A 26,065-nucleotide genomic window follows, 5' to 3' on the forward strand; every position below is an offset into this window, starting at 1 on the left:
AAGCACTAAGAAATTGTTTGTTAACATAGCGATGGCCTATCCTCTCTTTATTAGTACATTTATTGATAGAAATTTTACCGGCCTAGTACCAGTTGTTATCTACTGTTGCATCTTATCTTTTTAGCACTAATTTTGATATATAGTTAACTGTCTTAAATTACCACATATGTTTCTAGTTAAACTTTTTTTAGGCAACTTTTAGTACTTGTATGCCATCGCCAGTGTATCCACTAATGACTGATCATTCTGCTTCAACCAATTAAGTTTCCTCACTCTGCCTAGAGCCGCTTTCATTGTTTCCTGCATTCTATCAGGTTTTCAGCACATCTAATACGCATTTATCCTCCCACACCTCTTTTTATCTGGCGGTGACATACCTTATCAATGGAGCATCGGTTCTCAATTAACTTCTACTCTGGGTTTTCTCAGGGGCCAGGCTTTGACTCACCATTGCCACTCTTTTTAATTTGTATTTTTTCATTAACTAACGTTTTTAAAGAGCTCTATTTACCCTTTCTGCTTACATATTGACTACCTTCTTTCATGGCTAATTCACAAGTTACAGACAATTTTCAAAATCCTGCAAGATCAGCAAGATCCCAACGCAGAGTTACACAAAACTTTCAAAGAGTTGACTATAATATCTCACTCACAGAAACTCCTTCCAGATCAAAAAATTCTCATCGAAAAGATAATAAAACCATACAATGTCCTGATACTAATACATCACCTTCAGTAATCGTTGATCTCACTTCTGTCTATGAACATACTTCTCCGGTAACCAACGACTGCATCATCAGTGATACTCCAACTTCTACCAACAAAAATACCTCCATCATGTCACAGACTAAAACGGATATAGAACGCCTTCTACATATAATAGAGAAAAACATCAACTACAGCAAGCATAAGAAAATATTCCTTCCGCAAGAACCACGATCTGCTTGTATCAATGCAATTCAACAAATAAGGAAGATAACTTCGGAACAAGAAACTCATGACTTTATAAATTCTAGAAACTTCCAAACATCTTTGGACAAGAAAATTGACTATATGCGAACAAAACTTGATGACTTTTCATTAAATGTTCACTCCTCAAACCCACTAAATCAAATTGAAGAGAATCTAAAGACCATCAACGCAAGACTCGAAAAATTAGAAAATACCACCTCTATCAATGTTGATGTTCCACGAGTAATAATTGAACCAAAACCAACAACAGTAAAACCACAAGAAGACTGCTCCACAACTGATATTGTGGAAAGGCTGATTCAGGAAGAACCTAAACTGCCCGTGAAAGAAGTATATAGAAGCAGCAAGATTCTAGAACTAAAGTTTCATAACAATCAACATAAGGAAACGGTCCTCTCAAACTTACAAAAGACAGGCATCCAATATCACGACAAAGACGTAAAGTTGTTCTCTCTAATTCTTCTTAACACACCTGTCACATTCACTGAAACTGAGATTATTAACTTGATAAAAATCAATGGCAATTTCAACCCTGCCTATGATATCATCAAACTGACCAAAGAAATCCCACATAAAAGAGATAATTCTAAGAGACACATCATCATAAGAGTCAACAGAAAACTCTCCATCAAGCTTTTGAATCTTAATTATTTTTACGCTGGTCTACAACGTTGCACAATTAAAAAAAGACTGGTTTTATTAAGGTGCAGAAAATGCCAGACAATAGGTCATCACCAAAACACATGTATTGAGTCATACTGTTATTGCGAGAAGTGCGGATACAAAGGTCATAGTATCGAAAATTGCTCAGAAAAAAAAGAATTCTGCATAAACTGTCACTCATCCAACCAAGACTCCAATTTAAATCTGGACTGTAATCACAGAGCCTCCTCACCTTCCTGCCCAACTTACTTGCACGATCTAAAAGAGCTACGTCAATCCAATCAAGTCTATACACATCCTTACTAAAAAGACATATATATATATATATATTTGTTTATTAAGATTTCTCTATATCTAGTAATACTTTCATCTCTATTAGTTTTTTTAACGCTATATTTTTTTTCTCTTTCTTTCTTATTAATTTATTTTATTCATTTCTTTTTACTAATTTCCCATTTCACATGTATATTTTTTTTTGTCTTATTTCTTCTTAAATTCCACACTTTAAGTAAAAAAAAAATATATACATATTTTTTTTAAATATCATGTTATGTAGGCTGGAGTGGAGCTGGATTAGTGGCCAAGTCTTGGGCTATATGGTTAAGGGTTTTTCATAACCTAGGTACATGCCCAGGGCTTGGAGGAAAGAAAAAAAAAAGTCCCTTTGCAGTCAGACTAACTCTGGGAGTTTTTCGTGATTTTCCTCTCCATGTAACGCAAATGTGGGTTAGGTCCATCAAAAAGTCCTCCATGAAGGCAAATTTCCTTGTCTTCTGGATCGCGCTCAAAATTATTAGGCTACGGAGATGAACATTGGCTGTCGGAGATGAACATTGGTTATGTTAAACGACGGTTATAAAATAAAATATAAAATACGAATTCACTTCTTCATGGTTTGACACTGGCCTTGTTGCCTTCGACAGGATTTACAGTTGCATTTGAGTTGCAATACTAATGTGAAAAGAAAGTAGCAAGAATTTTATTTTAAATGCATTTAAATAATTGTTACGTAATAATCTACATAAATGTTATGTAGATTTGCAAATTGTGATTGATTTTGCATCTACATATATTTATCTAAGTAAAAGTTATTTGTTTTAATATTAAAATCAAACATGGTTATATAACACGTTAGGGGGTATATTTACGTAAAAGGGGTGAAACTCGGAGGGGGTATATAATATGATCTATTCTCAGTATGTCTCTGAAGCACATTTTCATTTTCGAAATAATGTTCACAACATGCAATGTATAAAACATGGAATATATAAAACATGCAATGCTCACAACATGCAATATTCTAACACCTCATTTCATTATTTTTAGTGTCCAGTGTATAAAAGATTATACATTTCGCGTTAGTGCTTTTTTGTCTCAATAAAACGTTTATAAGCATTCCATATTGTCTGGCCAAAATTGGATATCAGTCCCACAAAAATTAAAATTTATTTAAAATAAGATTTAAAATTCCTCCTCGCATAAGTAAGTCAAACTTATTTTATAAAATTACTAGTGGGCTGCTCCCCCTGCTCGCTAACGCTCGCCAACCCCCGAAAATTGCTACGCAATCTTAAATGGTTTGCTTCGCGTACCAAGATCGCTTCGCTCGCTACTAACTTAGGTACATTGCAAATGCACACAATTCTAAGAATTCAAAACAATCATTCAAATCCATATAAAAAAATTACATCTTTTTAGTAAATACTAAGTCATTAAAATAAATTTGAATTCAAATAAATGACATGTAATTCGTTAAACCTATTAGAAATGTGCTATAGTATAATTCGTGATGTAAATAAAAAATCGTCAAATAAATTCGTAATGTATAAATTCGTGAAAAAAAGCGTTTTCGACAAAATACTAAAATAGAGATCTATCGACAATGAAAAATGTTTTCTTATAACGTTTGTTTAACACTATTTTCTTTTAATGTTTGAGTAAATTATCTGTTTATACGTAAATGAAAAAGCATATTAAGACCTCAGTTTTCAGAATTTTTTTTTTCTAAAATAAAAAAGAGGAAAGAAAAAGATTAATAAATTTTTCTATTCCAATCAAATGAAAATGAAAATACAATGTTTGCCGTAATGCTGCCTGCTATTTAAGATTCCACCTGTATCAGTTTCCTTGCAATTTTGTTTCTACCTATACAAGCATAGAGTATGTAAAAAAATATTTAGTATTTTGAATGTGATTATTAAGGATTTAAATTTGTATTTCGGCGAAAATCAAATAAAAGTGAATTATAGTTACATTTTTTGTACCAGTGTCATTTCTTAGGTCAGGACATTCAGTTGTATTCAAACCATTTGAATGATGTTCAGTAACATTCACCATGTCCACTAATGCAAAACTCAAATTTAAACGCTGCGATTGTGATACAACGAGACTGAGAAAAAACAAAAATGCTATGAAGTATCTCCGCTGGTAAATGGCATGACCTGGAAATAAAAGATATCTCAGCTTTCTGGAAATAATATAGTAAAATTTTGGAAATAATATAGTGGATTGTAAAATACTTAAAACTTTTTCCCATTTGCCTGGTGCATTGCAAATTACCGGCAACTTTTGTAAAGAGCCTGATTTTTTAATTAGACCTGGAAAATGCATTTGTGCATTATTTTTGTCTATAAATTCTTTTTTTAATCAAGTTGTAGAGATGCAAAATTTTCTGATGTAGTTTTTAATCAAATAAAATTGGTATTTTCCCACTTAAAAAAAAAAATTAAAATGTTTTTATTTTATTTTATGAATTCTTGCAATTAAAAAGTGTTCTTGCAATTTATTGAAGATGAAGGTTGCTGACATTAAATCGACTTCTTCATTGTCTTCATCATTATATTGTTATTGACAGCAGGTGTTACTTATTGAATGTTTAATGTACATTGAATGTTTTTAAAGAGACATCTTGACCGTTCGGTAAGTCCCATTGAAAGTTCTTATACACGAAGCTACTTATTTTGTACTTTTCTTTGAAATTTACAATGTAAATAGCTTATTAAGAACTGAGACTAACATTGATTTAGTTCTTTCTAATAATATTCACGTTGTTTAGACATAATAACATTGTTTGTATGCTTTTTTAAAAACGGTTTAATGGCCTTATTGCATATCGACTGCTAGAGGTCTTCAATGAGGTACCAGGAGTTGCTATGAATGGGTTGATGGCTCACCCATAAAAGTCATCTGGAAGTTAATAATTTGCAATTGTTTTTTTGATTTGTACAATAAAATGCCGTTGCTATTGTTTTATTGAAAATATAAGGATAATTTAATCTAATATTAGATAAATATCTAATTTTATACCTTATATTTTGGCACCTTATACCATTTCTAACGTATTTTCTTTAGCCTGTATTGATTTCTTATCAGTATTTTATATTTTTTAATTCATGTCCATAACAGTTCAAACATATTACTGAGTCGTATTAAGGTGAAAATGTATTATTCAATTAAACCAGCCATAATATATGGGAGACTTTTGGGGAAAATATAATCCAACTCCATGATTTTGATATTGACATGATTGATTGATATTGACATGATTTGACATGATTGATATAATCCAACTCCACGAGTAATTTAAAGAAACCTATTTATTATAATAAAATGGGAGTAAATTTTGTCTAAGGACGGAGTCTAAAAACAACATAGGTACTAATAGAAAAACAGTACAACAGGGTCAAGAAAAGAAATTAAAAGAAACAGACAATTTAGGGACTTCTAAGAGTTAGTTGTGTTTGTTGAGATTATTTTTTATTTATTTTAAATAATCCGTTGCGAGAATTATAAATTATGTTAGATTTGTTGGTGTGTGTTTGTTGTTTCTAATAAATGTTGTTTGATAAAAACTGTCTCTTAAGTACAGCATCATTCGGTACAGGGTTTTAACCTAAGAAAAAATCAATTCTCTAGGAAAGAATCGTTGGTAAGTTGTTTCCATCGTTCTTAACCTACTTATAAAAACTATGATGGTTTCTGAATAATTCTATATAATGCAGTTAGATAGTTTCGGATTCGAGTCTTTTATATCATCATCTTCATCTACGAAATCATAACCATCATCATCATCTACAAAATCATAATCATCATCATCTACAAATTCGTCATCGTCATCCACAAAATCATCATCATCTACAAAATTTTATTGGTTAACTTGCTCACAAAATAACTTCCAGGTAAATTAGTGTAGCCATTCAAAGGTCATTTAAAAAAAAGTTTAAAAATGATCTAAAGAATGAGCATTTTATAATGAACCATTCCTGTCTCTGGTCCCAGAATGTTAGCAAACTACAAGAAAAAGAGATCCACAATTCTCATAAAATGAAGGGAGAACTATTCTATGATCTAAGTATACATTCTAAAATTCTAAAGGAGAAAATATTGCTCAAAGTACCCCTATAATTAAAAAAAATACATTGTAAAAGCAAAAATTTGATCGTATAATAAAAATATGTTTGCGCTCTAACATAAAGTAATCGGGCATAATTTATTGAAGTCCTTTTTACAGCTTCCTAGGGGTCGACATCCCCTGTTCACTTTTCACTCCAACCTCCTAATTTCTACATAATCTTTTTTTCTCCTTAATGATAAATAGGTTGTCATAGCAAAATTAAAAAAAAAAAAAAATTCCTCCGAAAGATCCCAAAACCTATTTTATTATATTATCACAGATTTGTTTCTTCAAATTTAGTTCCCGATTCTATTTCGATAAATCTTAAACCTAATATATTACTCAATTACAATTGCAACTACATCCAAATTTCTTTTCATATGAAATTTTTGTTGACTATTAAAATAAGTTAAATGTTTTTTAAGCAAGAGATCATTTGGAAATAGAATGAGAAGTTAATTTCCAGCAAGACACTATTTAGTCATAGTATGAAATTATAATTTTGAACAAGAGATTATTTAGCAATAGTGAGAAAAGTTAATTTTGAATTTATCAATTTAAAATTCCCTAATTTATTTGCTTACATTGACTGGGTACTAATAACGTAAATGCAGCCTGGTTAATTTTACTGTTTTACACTTGTAAAACGGCTGTGTATAGTGTTTAGCATAAAATGTTAAGTAATGTAATAATATTATAGAATTGCTTTATTATACAGAAGCGACAATTTCAGTTTGAAATATTTTAATTTGGTAAAATAGTAATGAACCGGAGAATATAAATAAGAAAGGATGATAAATAAACTCTACAGTGAAATGCCGTTAAAAAAAAGAATAAAGAAGTATTTTACAAGTTAGAAATACATTTATAACTTTTATTGATTTCATACTGAAGACAGCGAAAGAAATACGAATTTTCTTTTTTAATTAAGGATCCCATGATGTGATTTTTCAATTAATTAAGATTGTGCCGACAACAACAAAGCGTTTTTTGGCCAGTTTCTTTTCATGGCATGTAAAGACAGAGAGCATGATAAAGACACATTTTTTTAATTTTATACATAGAAAAACAAAGCGAAGGTACTAAAAATATAATTCGTGAAAATTAAATGCCTTGATTAACATTAAATATTAACGTCAATATAAAGTAGACATGCCATTTACGTGATAAATTTTCCATTTTATCTTCCATGTTAATTCTTATAAGCTTTTTGTTCAATTTTAAAAAAACTCTTCATTAAAATAGCATATATTAACTAGGTACTAAGAATGTAAATATAGTTCAGTTAATTTTACTGTTTCACACTTGTAAAACAGCTGTGTATAAAGTTTGGCAATGTGCTTAGCATAAAATGTGGAGTAATGTAATAATATTATAGGATTGCGTTATAATAAACAAACGCCAGTTTTAGTTTTAAATCATTTAATTTGGTTGGCTGGGTGGTGCAGTTGGTTTGTCGTCGCCCTTCTGAGCCCAAGTCTGCGGGTTCGATCCCCGGCAGAGAGACCAAATTTTCAGGATGCAGAAAATCCTCATCGGCCATGTCGTATGATTATGCGGCATGTAAAAGATCCCTGGAGTGCCTTATTGGCTCTTGGCATTTCCGGCAAAATTAAATTACTGGTGCACTTTAGTATCAAATTGAGTCTCGGTGCTGCCATCTAGTGTGGCAAAAACTAGACGACCAAATTAACAAGCCCAACGGTATTTCACCCATTGTGGTGGTCCTGAACGAGTGGATACCACTTCTGGAGAACGCACTAGGTCTGCTCATCGGGAAGACTGATTGTGCAGCTCATTGGAAATAAATAAAAAAAATCAGTTATTTTGGTAAAATAGTAATGAACCGAAGAATATTATTAAGAAAGGATGACAAATAAATGCTACCGTTAAATGCTGTTAAAAAAGAAATAAAGAAGTATTTTACAAAATAAAAAATACAATTATAACTTTTAATAATTGTATACTGACGGCAGCAAAAGAAACAAATTCTTTTCTTTTTGAAGTTATACTTCTTATGCGACTTCCAACAAGGTTGCGTTAAACGTTTAACGCTACATTTTTATTGGCCAGGAAATCACGTGGTAGGATCCAGTTTTCCCTCATTCATTTCCATATTGTTTTGGTTCTCACTAGCATAAAAATAATAAAAGTCATAAAAGTATTCGCGATCGCAACGAACTATAGGGGGCGTTGTTGTATGAGACTAATGCCTGCGATTTCTATATGAACAGTCATTCATTTACTCTAGAGACGTCTTTAATGTAGCGTGTATCATTGCAACGTTCCTTCTTTATCGTGGCTGATTAAATTTAAAAAAGAAAAATGTTTGATATCCTATCTTATGCAAACGAAAACAAAATGGTATCTCTTTTTTTTAAGAAAGGAACATCCAAAACACCTCGGAAAAATATTTGCACATAAACAGAAAAAAATATGTATATTCTTATAAGAGTTAAAACCTAATGCCCGAGAAATAGTTTTACTAAATTTAATGATATAACATGAAAGGCCTATTTAAACTTTACATTCCATAGTTTTAAGAATAATATTACTTCAAAAATAAAAATGAACAAAAAGTATACATAAGCCTCATAATTTTAGGAAATTTACTTTAGTAAAAAACGTTTTTTGACAACAATTTTTATCAAAAAATCTCAAGTTTCAATAAAAATCATTATTTAGGAACTAAAAAACGTAAAATAAAGAATGCTTACGATACAAAGCAAAAAAGAAAAAACCAATTCTAAAAATTCCTTACATTGAAATAAACAACTTTCACGTTTTTTCTTTTTTGATTCATAATCGGACGCAGAAAACCATTCCATAGAAAACTATCATCAAATAAGAAAAAAACTACTTAAAAGTAACATTTTTTATTTTATAAAAATTAAAACTTACCAGTTTTATAAATCAGAAGAATTCCAAAATGATTTGCTCTTCGATTTTTGTTACCATTTTTTAGTGTTACGAAAATGCGTCTTTGGGATTTGCCAAAAATTGAACAAGATGCAATTTTATTTTTTCAGGAGCGAAATATTTTGCCCATTGTCCACCGAAATCCGATAAACTACTTTGATTTTAAATAAAGTGTTACATTTTATGATTTGTCACAAAAATTTTAGGTGTAGATTGGCGGCACTTAAAAACCGCCAAATCTGTAGCTGCTGTGGCGTTAATACATAAGTACCGAATTTTTATTCATAATTTTCTGAATCATATTACTTGAAACATTAGAATATGCAAGAAGTATACATAAACACATAATGTTATACCCTTTATGTTTTCAAAAAAAGTATTTTGACAAAAATTTTTATCAAAAAATTATAAACTATAAAACGGAAAACAAAGAATTCTTAGGATAAAAAACGATTTTAAGAATTCATTACATTGAAATAAAAACTTTCATATTGTTTCTTTTCTTATTATTCTACTAGTTCTTAATCAGACGTAAAAAACCATTCTGTAGAAAACTATCATCAAATAAGAAACAAAAATTTACAAGATAATTTTTTATTATAAAAATCATAACACTTACCTTCTTTATAAATCAGCAGAGTTCCAAATGAAATGTTCTTCGCTTGATTCAATTCGTTTTATTTTCAAATAATATGTACATAGATTATCCCCTTATTACTTTTAGATAACATACCACACATCAAAATTTTATAATTGTAAGATCTCGATATGAATTTGAATATGTAGCTTACAAACAGAACAGCTGAATTCTAGTTGAAATTATCTTTTCTTTCAAAACTAAAAAATACTTACCAAGAAAACGATAAAAAATTTATTAATCATCAGCACAAATGCACTATTTTAAGTAATTTGGTTGATTCTTTATTGTTGTTTTCCGAATTATATAGATACAGAAATATATACTGTTCTATTACAAAGAAGAATATTCTATAACTATTGCAGTTCTTGACGTTCTGAATTCACATTTATTTACTGGAATGACGAAAGCAATGTTGACTTCATTTTAATTTGTAATGAATTGAAGACAGAGAAAATTATTTTACCGTAATATACACATCTGTAACAGCAAGTGATCATGAAATTGTAAGCTATATTGTTGGTAATAGAAAGGTAAAAATTATGGAGAAATTGTTCTTCAAATGCTTTGCGTGTTCTGCTTCAATGTTTGGCATGTTCTGGTTAGTTTTTTCAAGTTCTTCAGCTTTTCCTTAGGGAAATTTTGATTTTTATTTGCTGCTAAGAAAATGGCGTCCGTCATGGTCAATGATTTTGATGGAACTAAATGAAAACGTGATAAATTAATGTCCGATATTTACAGGCTCCCGCTAGAGATCGTACTCGAGCGTTGCGATCGTGAATTGTTTTTCGATAAATATTTTTTTAGTTTGTTTTGATACACATATAATTTAAAAAAACTTTTGAATCAAAATTAGTCAGGAATTTGATGAAGAGCCTCAGGGCTCAAATAAATCTTATTAGTTAAATTAAGCCTTACTATTGAAACGCAGTGCTATAAGCGAAAGCAGAGAGCACGCCGCACTTTACTATACTCAATACTCAATATAATTTAATTGGGTAGTATTTTTTATTTTCAAATTTAGTGAATAACAATTGTAAAAAATGAGTGAAAACAATACCACCGACAATGCGACGGAGTTAAGGTTATGTCAAGGTACGTCTCTTGTGAATATCAATTGATTGTTAGGTTTTCTCTTCTGAAATTACATTATGACGCATTCACATACATTATTAATACAAATACATTTTCCAGAGCGAGACGATGAGGCAACCACAAGCACTTCCACTGGTTCAAGAGGTCCACGAGGGAAAAATGCACAATATTACCGTGATTACTGAGCACGACTATGCTATGACTGCTGATTCTTCTACAATTAACGTCGCAGGTTGCGAAGTTTAACTTCTTCCGCGCGGAGGGACTCCCCGCACTACTTTTTTTTTTAAATTAAGGATCCCATCAAGTGATTTTTCTGTTACATAAGATTGTACCCACTACAATGAAAGGATTTTTGAACAGTTTCTTTTTATGGTATGTAAAGACATAAAGCATCGCAAAAACAATTTTTTTAAATTCTATATATCCAAACACAAAGCGAAGATAATAATATTAATAATTAATGGTATTTAATTTTCGAGAACTATGTTTTTATTAACATAAAATTATTATTAACATTATTAACATTAAAAATTATTAACATTAAATATTAATGTCAATATAAAGTAAACATGTGACTTACTTGATAAATGTTCGATTTTGTTTTCCATTTTAATCATTTTCTATTTATGCACTTTTTGTCCAATTGAAAAACATCATGATCAATAAAATAAAATAAGGTAAACAAATTTGAAGTTTGATTATAAATCCGCAAAAATTGTTTCAAAAGTTTTTAGTGATGATAAACTATAGCAATGAATTAAAATAAAGGCAGCGTAAAAAATAGTCCATATTTTAACAAATATATCAGTCATAGATCTAACGTAGTTCATCAGATAGTATTGCTAACTTGTTGCATTGCGTGCTTTACATAAACATAATTTCATATCATAAAATCCAAGGTAAAAAGCTTTTCAGAAACATTTATCGTTTTTTTTTTAATTACAACGTCACCAGTCTGGTACTAAATTTCCACATAAAACTTTTCTCGATTTTAATTTATCATAGAAATGAACAGAATTGAATTTGAATACATTTTTATAATATACTAGGTGAATACTCGTTTTTCGCACGGGAATATTTAAAAATAAATAAAAAATAATAAACTGTCACCATTATCATTTGAAATTACTCACGAAACCACTTAACGCATAGTAATAATATTTTCCCCGTAAGTAGCTGAAGAGACCGCTCCTCACAAAAATGATGTGGCATATTTAATTCAGATCAGAGTAAAAAATAAATATTTGTATCCTTCAAGGTAAGCGTTTTCTATTAATAAATGTCATTCTTCGCATCGAAGAGCTCGCCAAGAGATGATATAGTTGATACGAGTAATCAAAAATTATTCCATAAATGAATTCGTGTCTTTCAGTTAACCAAACAAACTCTATTTTTTGGCATTTGATAAGTTAGTGTAGGATAAAGAATCCACAATTTATTCTTTTTCACTTCTTTATACAATGAAAGATATACCTTGACAATCAACGCATGTTTCATTATGTATGACAATGAACTTAATTTTATTTTTTATTTCATATATTGTTTATTGCAATATTTTCATTTTAATACTAGTTGAATACCCGTTCTTCGCACGTGAATATTTAAAAATAAATAAAGAAAATCAATAAATCAGTATTGAAAAACACTACTAAATCATGAAATCAAACTGAAAATCATGTACCGACACAGTTAAAGAATTTGGAAGTGATATTTTTAGGGGAATTAATGAATCTGAATTAATGAGATTAAAAAAAAGTGGCAAAATAAATACGGGCATGTTTAATGCATCTGAACTGTTTTTGCTTTCACTTAAATTTTAACATAACTAATTACTTCAGTTTTCAGTATGCTTGCATGAAATTAGGTCGTGGTAAATAAATGAAAAGAACGAAATATTTGTCCCACTTTCTAATAAATTGGTAATAAAATAGTTCAGATGGAACATTTTTTTTTTGTTCTGAAAATGTCACTAACCTGTTTCTTCCACTAATTTTTTCAATTAATGTAGCTAAAATAATTTCAATTTTTTAATTTAATGTTATATGTTGTGATCTTTGGTGGCTTTATGTTATTGAAGTAAGCAAAGCTCGTTGTTTGTAATTCATACCATTGAATAACGATAAAAAGCATTTAACCTCTCTATCATTCATATTTATATAAAGATATAATAAATAATTTGGATTTTTTTCGATGTTGTTTTAGATTTGTAATCATTTATCCTACTCTAAATAATTTTAAATATAAGAAAGCGATGAAATCAGAATTGCCATTTTTTTAAAAAAAAAAGGTAACAATGCAATAAAAATGGTTGAACACTAAAACATAATATTGATACCTTAATTCCTAATATCGCGTAAAAGGTGCTGCGATCTTAATAATGTGACCTTAAGAAAGCGACCTTAATTAAGTGGAACATAACTGAAAAATATTTCCGTGTATAAGTAAAAGGAGCACTAGTATAATGTGATCAGATTTGGTACAGTAAAGCTGCCAGAAGTTTAAATATTATTAAGATTCAACGCTCTCCAAAATATTGGCAGTGTACTCTTATTAAGTCAGAGTCATTTTATTATTTTAAAGTGCGCAACATAAAAAAAGGCCCCCCTGAATAACTTTTGATCTAATGATCGTATCTTTAAGTTCTAGGACTCAATCTTAATAGTTCAAAGAGATTATACCTCAAATATGATAGCTAACAAATGTAAACGGTATTCTGAAATACGAAATCAGACAAAAAAACATACTTCCTCTGAATAAACATACCGCTTTCTCGATAGATCCAGATTTCTAACCTTCAAAACACAGGATGCAGCCGTAATTAGGGAAATATGGTTCCAAAAGTTTAGTCAGGAGAGCAGTCAAAAGTTTGGACCCATTAATGTTAATTCTACTTTTAGCATATTTCTCCATATCTCGAGAATTTTATGAGAGAATTATAAAATTTTTGGACAGAGTTATAAAATTCGTTTATTCAAAAATAATTTCATGTAAATTATAATTTTTAGTAAAAAAAATTTCTTATTAATTTATTTAATAATAGTTAAAAAATTTTAATTGCAAAGCAAGCAATTTTTTACATCGTTTTAAAGAGCATCAATTTTAAACAGCGAAATATACTGCGATTTCGGTCGAATAGTTCTTGAAAATTCGAAATTTTGAAAAATCTATATTTTAAAGTTGTATTTTCACAGGAACAATTTGACCGATTTTGCACAAATTTTGAATTATTTCCTTTAAAATTGCATTTTTTAAAATTATGTAAAAAGTTGTCTATCTTACAATTCAAAAGTTTTTTTTTGTGGCTATTTTATTAAATAAAATGATAAGAAAATAATAAATAATTGCTAAATTTATATTTTTCATGGAAATATCTTTGGATAAAAGAATTTTTAAATTGTGTGCAAATATATTACAATTTGCTTAAAAAGTTCTCGAGATACGGGGAAATACGCAAAAAGTAAAAATAATATTAACGGTTCCAAAATTTGCAACGCTCACCTGACCAAACTATTGGAACCATATTTCCCAGATTGCGGCTGCCCCTTATATTTTGGAGGTCAGAAATCCGAATTCATAGGGAAAAAAAGGTTTGTTTATTAAGAGGAAGTACGTTTCTATGTCTGATTTCGTATTTTAAAATAATGTCTGCTTTAATTAATTAGCATATTTGAGGTCACCCCCTCGAACCATAAAGATTGAGTTCTAGAACGTGAAGATCCGATCATTATATCAAAAGTTATTTAGATTGTTTCTTTTTTGCGCACTAGTTTTTGTAGCTGTATACTTTTTCTTGAGTTAGAGTCATTTCAACGATGTACTCTAATTAAATCAGAAATATTTTAGCCATGTACTTTCTTAAAAAACATAATCTGAATCAGTGTACTCTAATTGAAGGAAAATATAAAATTTGAAACCCTATTGATGAAACTGGGATGTCCGGGTACACGAATTTGTCTTGAAATTAAACGAAAATAAGCATATGCCACAAAAAAACCCAAAACATTCTTTTTTTTTAAAATAAATTTTTATTCTAGATGTATCACAACTTGATTAATGGATATGTTTAGATCAAATACTCGAATTCTATGATCAAATGATTCGTTATGGCAATTCTCTGATCCCATTTATCAAAGCTTGGTAGAGTTCTGGTTTTTATTGCAGTCATCTTGCTTCGATACTTTCTCACTATTAACATCTTTTGAGAAGCTTGGGTCATAAGGCTGTGTATCTGTGGAGCCAAAGACATGGAAGACAATTCCGCTGACTGCCGCAATAGCAGCTGTGATAATGAACATTTTGTCCCACTGTGCGAGGATTTGCTAAAAGATTACAACGATAATAATTAATGCAGTAAAAAGTTAGAAGTAAGCATGTGCATCAGAAGTAAAATTTGATACGGACATATGCAGCGTGCCAGAAAATAATAGGAATAATACTAAAAATACGAATTCGATCAGAAATGGAAAAAATCACAAGCGGGAAATAATTTAAAAAATGACCTTTAATGATTCAAAACTCGACCCTCTACCTAACCAAGACGGGTGGGAGAAACTTCAAAATTTTAAATGGAGGCACCCAGATTCAATTGCACACTTGGATTATCCATAAAAATGTACAGTGATATGACAAGCGGGTTTTTGAATGATTGATTTGATTAGACTGCGTTAAAAAATGTATGAAATCCTGACTTGACAAACTAATTCACTGATGGCGCTGTAATAGCGGAAAGAAATCGGTTTACAACTTTTTCAAACGGACACTTTTTTTTATAATTTTTTAACCGTCGTTGAACAGCCGTCCCAATTTAGGGCTTTCGTCTACTAATGTTCAACTCCGTAGCCCTGTAATTTTGAATCCAATACAGAAGACAAGGGAACTCCTGGATCTAGTAGTGGGAGAAATTTGCCTTCGTGGAGGACTTTTTGATGCAACTAACCCGCATTTGTGTTACATGGAGAGGAAAACCACAAAAAACTTCCATTGTTAGCCTGTCGGCAAGGGGACTCCAACCCATGATTTCGTTTACAACGAAGGATATTTTACGTCAGCACTGTGCGAGCCGGGTGCGGAATTCGAATCGACCAGCTGTCACTGGGATTGAACCCGGGTCTCCTCATGGGGAGGTGAGCGTATGGAAGCTCTATTCCCTGAGCCACCATGACTCAAACAGATAATGCAAGTCATATCGAAGAAAATAAATATAAAATGTTGAATATTTAAAAACCTAATTATGACGTCAAATACGATTCCATCTCGCCTCCTGTGGATGGATAAATTTCTTAATATATCTGATCTAATTTTAAAACGCAGCAATTTTTCTTTTTTTTTAATGAACTATTCCTTCCCCCAATAAGTTCAATTATATTCTTAATACAGTCAAGACACCAAAATACAGTCTTTGAATAGAATTGTGTATTATATAATTAAAATTTTAAGAGAAATTGAAAAAAAAAGAATAAATTGCGTCAAATATTTTTTTTTTTTTTTAGTTGTTCGAAAATGAAATATTTTTCCTTCTTTTTTTCATTTAAAACTGAGCTAAGTTTTAATTTCAAATTTAAAACAAATCATCACATATTTTTTTTTAATTAATTTAAAAACTTATGCTAAACGTGATTATACAGTTTTGAATATGTTTCAATAATAAACAAGAGTTTCTGGTAACATAGAGAGATTCTGATATACACCGAGGAGCCATTACATTATGGCCACCCTCCATCTATAATAATGGGCTCGCCCAAGTTTTCATGGTTTGTCGCCCAGGAACAATGTTTTCATGGGCCACATTAGGACCCATAATCCTCATAGAACAATCCCTGACGTCTGTAAGCTACTTGAACATAGTTGCAAACCATGTTCACCCATTCATGGCAACAGTTTTTCATGCGGGAGATGGTGTTCACCAACAGGATAATGCACCATGTCCTAAGGGTCGAATCGTCATGGATTGGTTCGAGGAACATTCCAGTGACTTTCAAGTCACGTCCTGGCCCCCAAACTCACCTGACCTTAATCCAATAGAGCATTTGTGGTCCTACTTGGAAAACCAAATTCGTACTGCCACGCTACCCCCTCACAATGAGAGGGAATTGTTGGACCAGTTGGTGAGCTCTTGGTACCAGATACCTCAGACTACCTATCAGCACCTTGTGGAATCAATGACACGGCGGGTGCTAGCAGTTTCGAGGACTAAAGGTGGTTCTATATGTTATTAGCAGGGTGGTCATAATGTAATGGCTCTTCGGTGTATAGTACTCCTGTTCAAATAAGCTTCTTCCTCCTTGCTTAAAAATTTAGATTTGAAGAACTAAGCGAGTTTCTCAGACCATGAAAGTTACATCTTAAGTGAAAATCTGAGCAATATTTTTTATTGCTTATGCATTCTTTTAATTGGAAACTCAAAAGTCTGAGTTTATCATTTAGCTTATATACATAAGAAAATTGCATATACAGCCAAAACGTTCCTCCATACAACGGCATTAGAATTACATACTTTATTAAGCTTTGTTCTAAGCAAAAAAGCTCTGAATAGTTCTAATCAGAGCATATTTTTTAACATATTCCCCAGTACACCCTGTTGTATTAAGCAAAAAAGAAAAAAAATAACAGATTTTTTAAATAAAAATTATTTTTTTAAGCAAGGAATAGCTCTTTGTAAAAAAAGATGCTATTACTGCTCTTTTTTAAATTAAGAAAGGAAACACTTCTGTGAAAAAAAGAGTTAATAACAAGAATATAATAATTGATAAAAATTTACCTATAACGTCATACGGTTTAAAGTGGCAAATACTTAGAATAACATTGAAAAACATTCAAACACTCCAATATATTAGAAAAATATTAATAAAAAGAAAAATAATAAAAAAAATTACCTTTTCTTTGGTAAGCTCCCCAACCAAAACAGGTACAACTATTCCAGCTGAACTGCCCAAAGTACTCGTTATACCCATCACTACACCTTTAACCAAAAACTTTCAATTAAACTACTATTTTTCAATATTACTTAATGGTTTAACATTAGAGAAACTAGTTAATGTATCTACACTGAGAAAAAAAGTATAGTCAAAACTGCCATAGTATAGTAAAATTTACATTTGTTTCTGGCACTATGGGAACACCAAAAAGCTCAGTAACTATTATCAAAGTGCTTTGGTAAAGATTATCAACAATAAAATATAGTTTTATAATATGTGATAAAATTTTATAAATGTGGTAAAATTTGATAATTTTATCATGATAATTTAAAACATGGCATACATACTATTAATTCGGTTGGTTTTACCTTTCAATTTTGTGTTCATTTTTTACAAAATGAAGGGTAATAAGAAATATAATCGTGAAAACCATGATTTGGGTTAAACCTGTACCATATGAGCGGAAAAATTATCAAATAAATGATTTAGACACCGTAAATTTTGATTTTATTAAACCGAATTAAGTTTTATTTTATATTTTTTTACCAAAAATTTCATTACTAAACAATACATTCACTTTTTTTCCTCACGGAATTTCTTTTATCGCCAACTAGTTTTGTTGAAGCGAATGACCCCAAGACACGGAGGTGAAAATATATAGTACTCAATAAAGACTTCATTTGTTTCGCAACTAAAGTCGGAAGAAGTCGAAGTATTTCAAACATTCGAACATGCCACCGATTCTAAGACAACAACACATAAATGATGAATATATAATAGGTTAGGATAAAGAAAAGGAACGATAGCCAACGAATTGTTCCGCTTCTTAATTCTGTGGCAACAGTGCCTTAACTTATTCCAAGCTTGTTCTGATTTTATTATTTAGCACTGGTTTTGCTCCTTTGAGAATACTGGCAGTGTTCTAGCGAGTAGACTTCTTTCCGATTTAATGAGAAGCAAATGATAAATAATAAAATAATTTTTATTAACCGATACAGCGTTGCATTGAATCTTAGAAAACGAACTAAACATCTTTCTTCCTTCCAAAGAAAAAAAAACTAACGTATTTGAGCACCATCAAGTCCATTTGAAAGGCGTTTAGTCTTTTTTTCGGATAGAGATTCGTTTTGCCACGACAAAACGAATGCGGGCCCCCGGGGTACGTATTGCTGAAATTTTGGAGTGGAGGATTTGTTATACGATTTCTCATCGCAATATTCTAGAGTTTTGTAAATTTGACAAACTGTAAATTTTTTGTATTGTTTACTGCGAAACTGCACACCCAACATAAAATTTTAGAATACCTGTAGTGTTTCTGTTTTAAAATGTTTGTTATGTGTAATTTGCTATGAATGTCACTGGGTTTTAATGTTTTGTATGAAAATGAGCTTTCACTGTGAATATGTTGCTGAAATCCTGATATCATTGCTGTGTAAACCAGTTGCACCTGTAAAATTATGTATAAAATTTTTTGGATGAATAAATTGCGACCTTCTGGGACGGGGCGGGTCGGTAGATTGTGGATTGGTGGCTGCTCTGCGCGTGCAGCAGCCAGACTAACAAAATTCAAAATCTTGCTCTTTTTCTAAAGCTCTTGTACCCGTCATCACATATTGCTCCGAATCGCGGGCCTCCCCGTCGACGCAAGTGTTGCCATTCCGTCGTTGCCAAGCCAAAGTGCCAATTCTCTATTGATGCAGGTCACGTACGCGCATAAGGTCTTCAGTATTACCTGGATGCCCCCCTACGGGGCGGGACAGGGCTAAGCCTGGCTTTTCGGATAGAGAGATGTTCGATCGTAGTGCTTTTGGCACGCTTGACGAGTAGACTTCTTTCCAATTTAATAAGAAGCAAATGATATGTTAATAAAATAATTTTTATTAACCTATACAGCATTGCATTGAATCTTAGAAAACGAACTAAACATCTTTCTTCCTTCCAAAGAAAAAAAACTAACGTATTTGAGCACCATCAAGTCCATTCGAAAGGCGTTTAGTCTTTTTTTCGGATAGAGAGATGTTCGATCGTAGTGCTTTTGGCACGTTTGGCAAGTAGACTTCTTTCCAGTTTAATAAAAAGCAAATGATATGTTAATAAAATAATTTTTATTAACCTATACAGCGTTGCATTGAATCTTAGAAAACGAACTAAACATCTTTCTTCCTTCCAAAGAAAAAAAAACTAACGTATTTGAGCACCATCAAGTCCATTTGAAAGGCGTTTAGTCTTTTTTTCGGATAGAGAGATGTTCGATCGTAGTGCTTTTGGCACGTTTGACGAGTAGACTTCTTTCCAATTTAATAAGAAGCAAATGATATGTTAATAAAATAATTTTTATTAACCTATACAGCGTTGCATTGAATCTTAGAAAACGAACTAAACATCTTTCTTCCTTCCAAAGAAAAAAAACTAACGTATTTGAGCACCATCAAGTCCATTTGAAAGGCGTTTAGTCTTTTTTTCGGATAGAGGGATGTTCGATCGTAGTGCTTTTGGCACGTTTGGCGAGTAGACTTCTTTCCAATTTAATAAGAAGCAAATGATATGTTAATAAAATAATTTTTATTAACCTATACAGCGTTGCATTGAATCTTAGAAAACGAACTAAACATCTTTCTTCCTTCCAAAGAAAAAAAACTAACGTATTTGAGCACCATCAGGTCCATTTGAAAGGCGTTTAGTCTTTTTTAATGGAGATTGAGAGATGTCCCATCGTAGTGCTTTATGCACTAGATTATATGGACCAGATCCGTTCACAATGCTGTATCGGTTAAGTTTATGGATTTTGTTTTTATTTGTTGCAGCGAAACTTTAAATGAATTTCTCACCACAAAATGTTGGGGACATATCAACAGAAACAATTAAGCTTCCAGGAAAGCCAAATCCAACGGCTGCAGTAGCTATGAATAGACATATTTCATTCCATGTATTGTCACAACCAGAAAAATAGATACCCATCATTCCTAAAGCAAATCCGAAACAACCTAATGAGGAATGAATGTTATTATTTATTTATTTTAAGTTTGAAGAATATAAATTAATAATGTATTTAATCTTTGAAATATTTCATTAATGTTTCGAAACTCACTTATGCTATTGCATCCTTTTCTAACTAAATTGACTTTCGATGTATCGTTTTGAATCAACCAGAAAGACATGCAACAGGCCAAGAAACCAGCGAGGGATTGCGCCAGATGAGGAAACGACGACAAAATACCATTCTATAAATATTTAAATTGTTTACCTTAGTATTATAATCTTAAATTTGAAGTTGCGTAAAAATATTTAAGACATCGAAACAATTACCCTTTTCAATTTAAATGAGGAATTTTCAAAAACAAACGAAATGTTTAAAAATTTCGTTTTTGAAAATTTCAACGTTTCAAGATATTTAGTTCTTTAATTTAAATGGGGATATCAAAAAACATATGAAATTTTTAAAAATCGAACGTAAATCATTTGAATCTAACGAAAGTTAATTTTAATTATTTGATGAATAAAGCTAAAATTAAATTCAATATGTTAAATTTGAATATTAAATTTATATCAAAATTTGCAGGAGTGCTATTTTGTCTTAATGTTCTTAATAACTAGCGTTCACGTATTTTTTTTTTTTTTTCATGAAGATAGTTCTTTTTTAATTTCAAATCTGAGAGAGTATTTTTAATTTTTTACTCATTCTTTTTTTTAAAAAAATTACTTCAGTTTCTTATGAGAAAAAAAATATCACGATGATGCAGTGATTAAGTCACTAATCATTTCGAAATTTGAGTTTATCCGGTAAAGCTCAACTCGGATACTTAACAAACATTTGGTTTAAAACGTAACCCAAACCGAGTCAAACTGGGTCTATCCAAAACCGAAAAACATGGCATGGGGTCTACAAGACAAAAAAGTTCAGGAACCACTGGTCTAATGCATTTTCCTTTGTATTATTTTAAGATTTTCCATTATTTTATTTATTTTGTAAATTTCCGATGATAATCAACCAAGTAATTGAATGTTAAATAATCAGTGAGAAAATACCATTAATTTCACAATAATCTTTTTCAGCTACTGAATCGGTAAGTCCTTACAGTTTTGATTATATGAGTAGTTATCATTGTTGTTGTCGTTTATCCTAACTGGACTAGCCAATAGTTTGTCTATAGAAAGAACTCTCCTCATCACGAAGTCTGAAGCTGTCCACTGCTATGAACAAGAAATGGCGCATTTCAAACAGGGGAGCCTCTCTCTATTAAGCCTCGAAACTATAATCACCGCCTTTGCTCCAGATGAATGGCGAGGGAAGTTCTTTGCATAGACAGACCAGACAATATACCTACTCCGTATGTCCCATACATTTAGAAATTTCAAAACAAGAAGTGTGGAAAAATTAGTAAAATATATAGCATAGACTTACGAGCTTTGCTTACCTGTTTGATAGGTATATGAAGAATTGTTCCCATATAAGTAGGATGATCAGCCAAAAAGTAAAAAGCCATCCAGTATTGTCCAAACAAAGCAATAATTAATGAATATGTTGGAATTGATGATATAATAGCACACCAGGGAGTTGGAGGGGGCTATAAAGGTGAAAAAAAGTACTATTTGTGAGAATGAAAGTGCTAAATATGCACTAAGTGTAACTGTATATAACACTGAATATAAAAAAATTCTCTTTCTAAATCACAAGTGTTACTCAATATTAAGACATTTTAAATTTCTACTAATGAATTTCAAATATATTTTATTATTTATTTAAATAAGATTAATCAAATTAAAAATTTTGTACACATTTTCTTTTACAGTATAGTTGGGAACTGTGCACATTTATTTTCTTTAGTCTGCGGTATTTTGCTGAAACTTGACTGATTTTGACCCGAGAGAAATATTCTTAGTTTATCATCTTTACTAAATTAGAATTGCAATATTAAAAGTCGCTGTTTTCTTTTGCGAGCCTTTAATATCTCAGATGCGTCAAAAGCGCAGTGACAAACATTTTGGGCAGTTAGGACGCAACGCTAGTGTTTAAAACTGCATCGGAATCCATTACCCATGACCATTTGGTAAAGTGGCCGCAGGGGTAGATGATCTGAAAGGACACATGAGAGGGATCAGTGGGAATAATATATAGTAAATCATCAGTGCAGAGGGCGTATGAATATACATAGTTCACACTGTTATAACATTTGGTTGAAGAATGCACCATCATGCATCACGCATACCTAACTTTGAAGAATCATTAATTGCCGGGCATAGAAGATCAAGAGTTTCCTTGAGCATAGCAACAGCACAGACGACGCGTCTCTGCGAGATTCACTGCAGACTCAGTAGATCGTGATAAAAAATCTTTTAGAGCTGACCACATGAAGAAATTAAGGCTTAATAAATCATAAAGACTAAGTTTGTTTGTACATATGTATGTATCTTGGGAACCATGGAATCTGCCAACCACGTCCGAGTGGGAAAGAACAGCTAAACCAAAATATGGAGTCGCGTAGGATGATGTTTCCAGTTAAGTAATTTTCTATCATTAGTACGAGCCTTGCCTAAAAGTTTTTCATTGCGTTTTCAGGCATCCAGTTTATTTTTAAAATTATGTTTAAACAGAGTAAGCCTTTGCAAGCGTACATCACAGTAACTCGCGCAAAATGGAACGTGGTGAATTAATGCCAAGTACAGAAAATGGAAATAAAATTATAAGCTGTTTAGAATAAATTTATAAATCCGTCGTATGATTTAATTAGTCTAATTTTAATTAAGGGATTCGTTATTATTATCGTTCTATAGGTTCTTTAATTTAATATTAATTCACTCTCTTTTAATTCACTTTCACCGAGACTTTTAAAGATTGTAGCTGAGGGTGGCGTTACGAGAAGACATTAAACATCAACTTTTATACTTACTGTTTCTGATGAATTAGTGCAACTTTCTGTTATATATTGCAGTTCTTTCTCTGATATTTTTGTATCTTGAGAAGGAGTTTCTACATAATATATTGCTACAAGCAGTGATACTAAAACACCTAAGAGCCCTAAGTAAGAAATTGACATATATATAGTAATTTTATAGAGTACTTCAAAACAGAAACTGAATTGCTCTATTTAATATTTAGGGCAGTGATTTCCAAAGTGACCATAAGGTTAATAAGGAGTACCTATTTAATAGAAAAGAACCACGAAATGTTCTTAATAACGATAGGGATAGTAAAAAATTCTGGTATAAAATATAGGTACTTTGGCTACATCATAAGTAAAATAAATTTTACCGTAAAATCCATTTTTGCAGTAAAATGTTATACCGTAATTTTAAAAGCAATATTTATTTAAATAGAGTGATTCGGAGATTTAACTGTAAGTATTACTACAAAAATTACGGCATATCACATTTTTTATTTCGTAACATGTTTCGAAAAAAAATTATAATAAAAAGTACAGGCCCCCCGAGTTCCGGTACTTTTACTGTAATTTGATCCGGTAAAGTAATTTTCACAGTGAGTAGCATATGAGTAACACATTCTAATTGTACCAGTTTACCATTAATATCCAATAAAAATGAGTTTTTCATTTTTAACACGAGAATTCTCATTCCTTGTGCAGCTTAACGTATGTTGTGTGATTCAAACAATTAAACCGTGAGTAGATGATTAATTCGATTCACTTTTGAGATATAAAGGATAGTACTTCTTGCACTGATACCATTCAACCCTTTTATTGGAATTTCAAAAAAGCTGTTTTAGAAAAATGAGCCACGGTAGCTCAGGGAATAGATCAATCGCGACCCGAAGAGGTGACCGAGGTTTGAAACCCAGAGGTGGCTGTCTGGTACGAATTCTGCTTCGGCTTCCACAGAGCTCATTGCTGATGTAAAATAACCTCAGTGGTTGATGAATCATGGAAAGGGGATTAGAATCCCCTTTCCATTGGCCTAACCGTGGGAGATTTTTGTAGTTTTCCTCTCCATGTAACACCAATACTGGTTAGTTTCATCAAAATTCCTCCACACATGCTATTTTGTTTTAATGTTTGATCAAGGAGTTTTCTTGTCTTCTGGGTAGGATTCAAAATTACAAAGCTACCTTAATTCAGAAGTCAGTCATTTGTCAAACACCGGTTATAAAAAAAAATTTTTTTGCTTTTAACCTAATTTCTCTTTTCTATATGTAATAACGTAAAATATTCCCGTTACAGCTCTTGGATGGCCAGGAGGATCATAAAAGTTAAAAGGCAACACAATTTTGTGCTGAATGGCATGAAGATAGCATTGAGGTCTGTATTACCCACAGGCTACCTTAGCTTCCCAGATAAGCTAAGGTAGCCTATCGAACTGAAGCAGGATAGACTTCAAGCCGCTCCGAGAATAGAACCCCAGTAATTCGCATTTACATTTTAGTGCTTTAACTACTTTGTCCTCGCAGTTCAGTCTTATAGATTTATATTATACAAAAAACATTTTCTTTTATGACTAGAATTTTTTATATTTTTAAATACTTTTTCGTGTATTGCACAGGTTAGAATAAATTTCAGGTGTTACAGGATTAACTTGTTGCATTCACACAGAATAGTGACATTAATTTGATTATTGGAAGTTAAGATAATGTTTTTGCTCACCAAAAATATAAAAGATAAATGGCCAACCATTGTCAAACTCTATTTCGCATATTGGGCCTGACAGTATGGAACAGATGAAAGCTCCGATAGGAAAACCACAGTAAATAAATGCGGAGAGAAAACCTCTCTCACATTTAGGAAACCATCGAGCCATTAAAAGAGACATAGCTGGCATAATTGGACCCTGAAATAATACAATACAATATCAGCGGTTTTTCCAACTTTGATACTAGCACTTGAAGAAGAAGATCACAGACAGAAGAAGAACACAGACAGAAGAAGAACACACATATGACCCATGACATTAGAGCCATGACCATGACATGATCGTTTATAAGCAAAATGGCGCATTAAAGTTGAGTTCTCCGCATAAGTTTGAATGTTAATTATTGTGAATTTAATTAAATACATCTCCGTGTCGTGTAGATATATTAAAAGATATATATAATTTTTACATGGTTTTAAAGAACTAATTTTACATGGTAAAATCCAAAACTTGATCCAAGTCTGTCAAACAGTTCCTGAAAAATCGAATTTCAAAAATACAAATTTTTCAAAATTTGATTTTTCAAAAACTAATCGACACTAAAATTTTGCATTTTGTCAGAGTTAAAAATGATGAGTTGCATTCTTAAAAATGATGTAAAAAGTTATATATCATATAATTTAAAATATATTTTGACTTACATTAAATTAAATAATTAAAAATAATAAATATTCAATAAAAGTTATATTTTGCATGGAATTTTCTACGGAGAAACGAATTTTATAATTGTGTGAAAAGATTTTTCTACTTTGCTTAAAATTTTTTGGAGGTATGGTAAATTGAAATTAAAAGGAGAAAAAGAAAAATTAACATTAAGGGGTGCAAACTTTA

The 26,065-nt window shown here is 31.2% G+C and overlaps 2 protein-coding genes across 7 annotated transcripts in view; both read right to left on the reverse strand.

Moving 5' to 3' along the window:
• LOC107448860 (putative inorganic phosphate cotransporter) overlaps window positions 1–11,993 on the reverse strand; it is a 33,156-nt gene extending 21,163 nt beyond the window's left edge. Inside the window, exons 1-2 of one of the 3 annotated variants that reach the window (XM_016064214.4) lie at window positions 11,263–11,993; window positions 3,889–4,076 (exon numbers count right to left, since the gene is read on the reverse strand). In XM_016064214.4, coding sequence (XP_015919700.1) covers window positions 3,889–4,076; window positions 11,263–11,299 — 225 coding nt within the window. In that variant the 5' untranslated portion in view covers window positions 11,300–11,993. The remainder of the gene's footprint in view (window positions 1–3,888; window positions 4,077–11,262) is intronic. The other 2 variants (XM_071182354.1, XM_071182355.2) reach the window with 2 other exon arrangements.
• Window positions 11,994–14,687: 2,694 nt separating this feature from the next.
• The window catches only part of LOC107448863 (putative inorganic phosphate cotransporter), a 44,069-nt gene continuing 32,691 nt past the window's right edge, over window positions 14,688–26,065 (reverse strand). For all 4 annotated transcript variants that reach the window (XM_087161209.1, XM_087161210.1, XM_016064215.4 and 1 more), the window contains exons 4-10: window positions 25,189–25,372; window positions 23,485–23,612; window positions 22,012–22,161; window positions 20,685–20,817; window positions 20,425–20,580; window positions 17,555–17,640; window positions 14,688–15,001 (exon numbers count right to left, since the gene is read on the reverse strand). In XM_087161209.1, the coding sequence (XP_087017335.1) occupies window positions 14,810–15,001; window positions 17,555–17,640; window positions 20,425–20,580; window positions 20,685–20,817; window positions 22,012–22,161; window positions 23,485–23,612; window positions 25,189–25,372 (1,029 nt within the window). In that variant the 3' untranslated portion in view covers window positions 14,688–14,809. The remainder of the gene's footprint in view (window positions 15,002–17,554; window positions 17,641–20,424; window positions 20,581–20,684; window positions 20,818–22,011; window positions 22,162–23,484; window positions 23,613–25,188; window positions 25,373–26,065) is intronic.

The sequence above is a fragment of the Parasteatoda tepidariorum genome, chromosome 4 (genome assembly GCF_982258835.1).
Source record: "Parasteatoda tepidariorum strain Cologne lab strain chromosome 4, Ptep-v5.0, whole genome shotgun sequence".
NCBI lineage: Eukaryota > Metazoa > Arthropoda > Arachnida > Araneae > Theridiidae > Parasteatoda > Parasteatoda tepidariorum.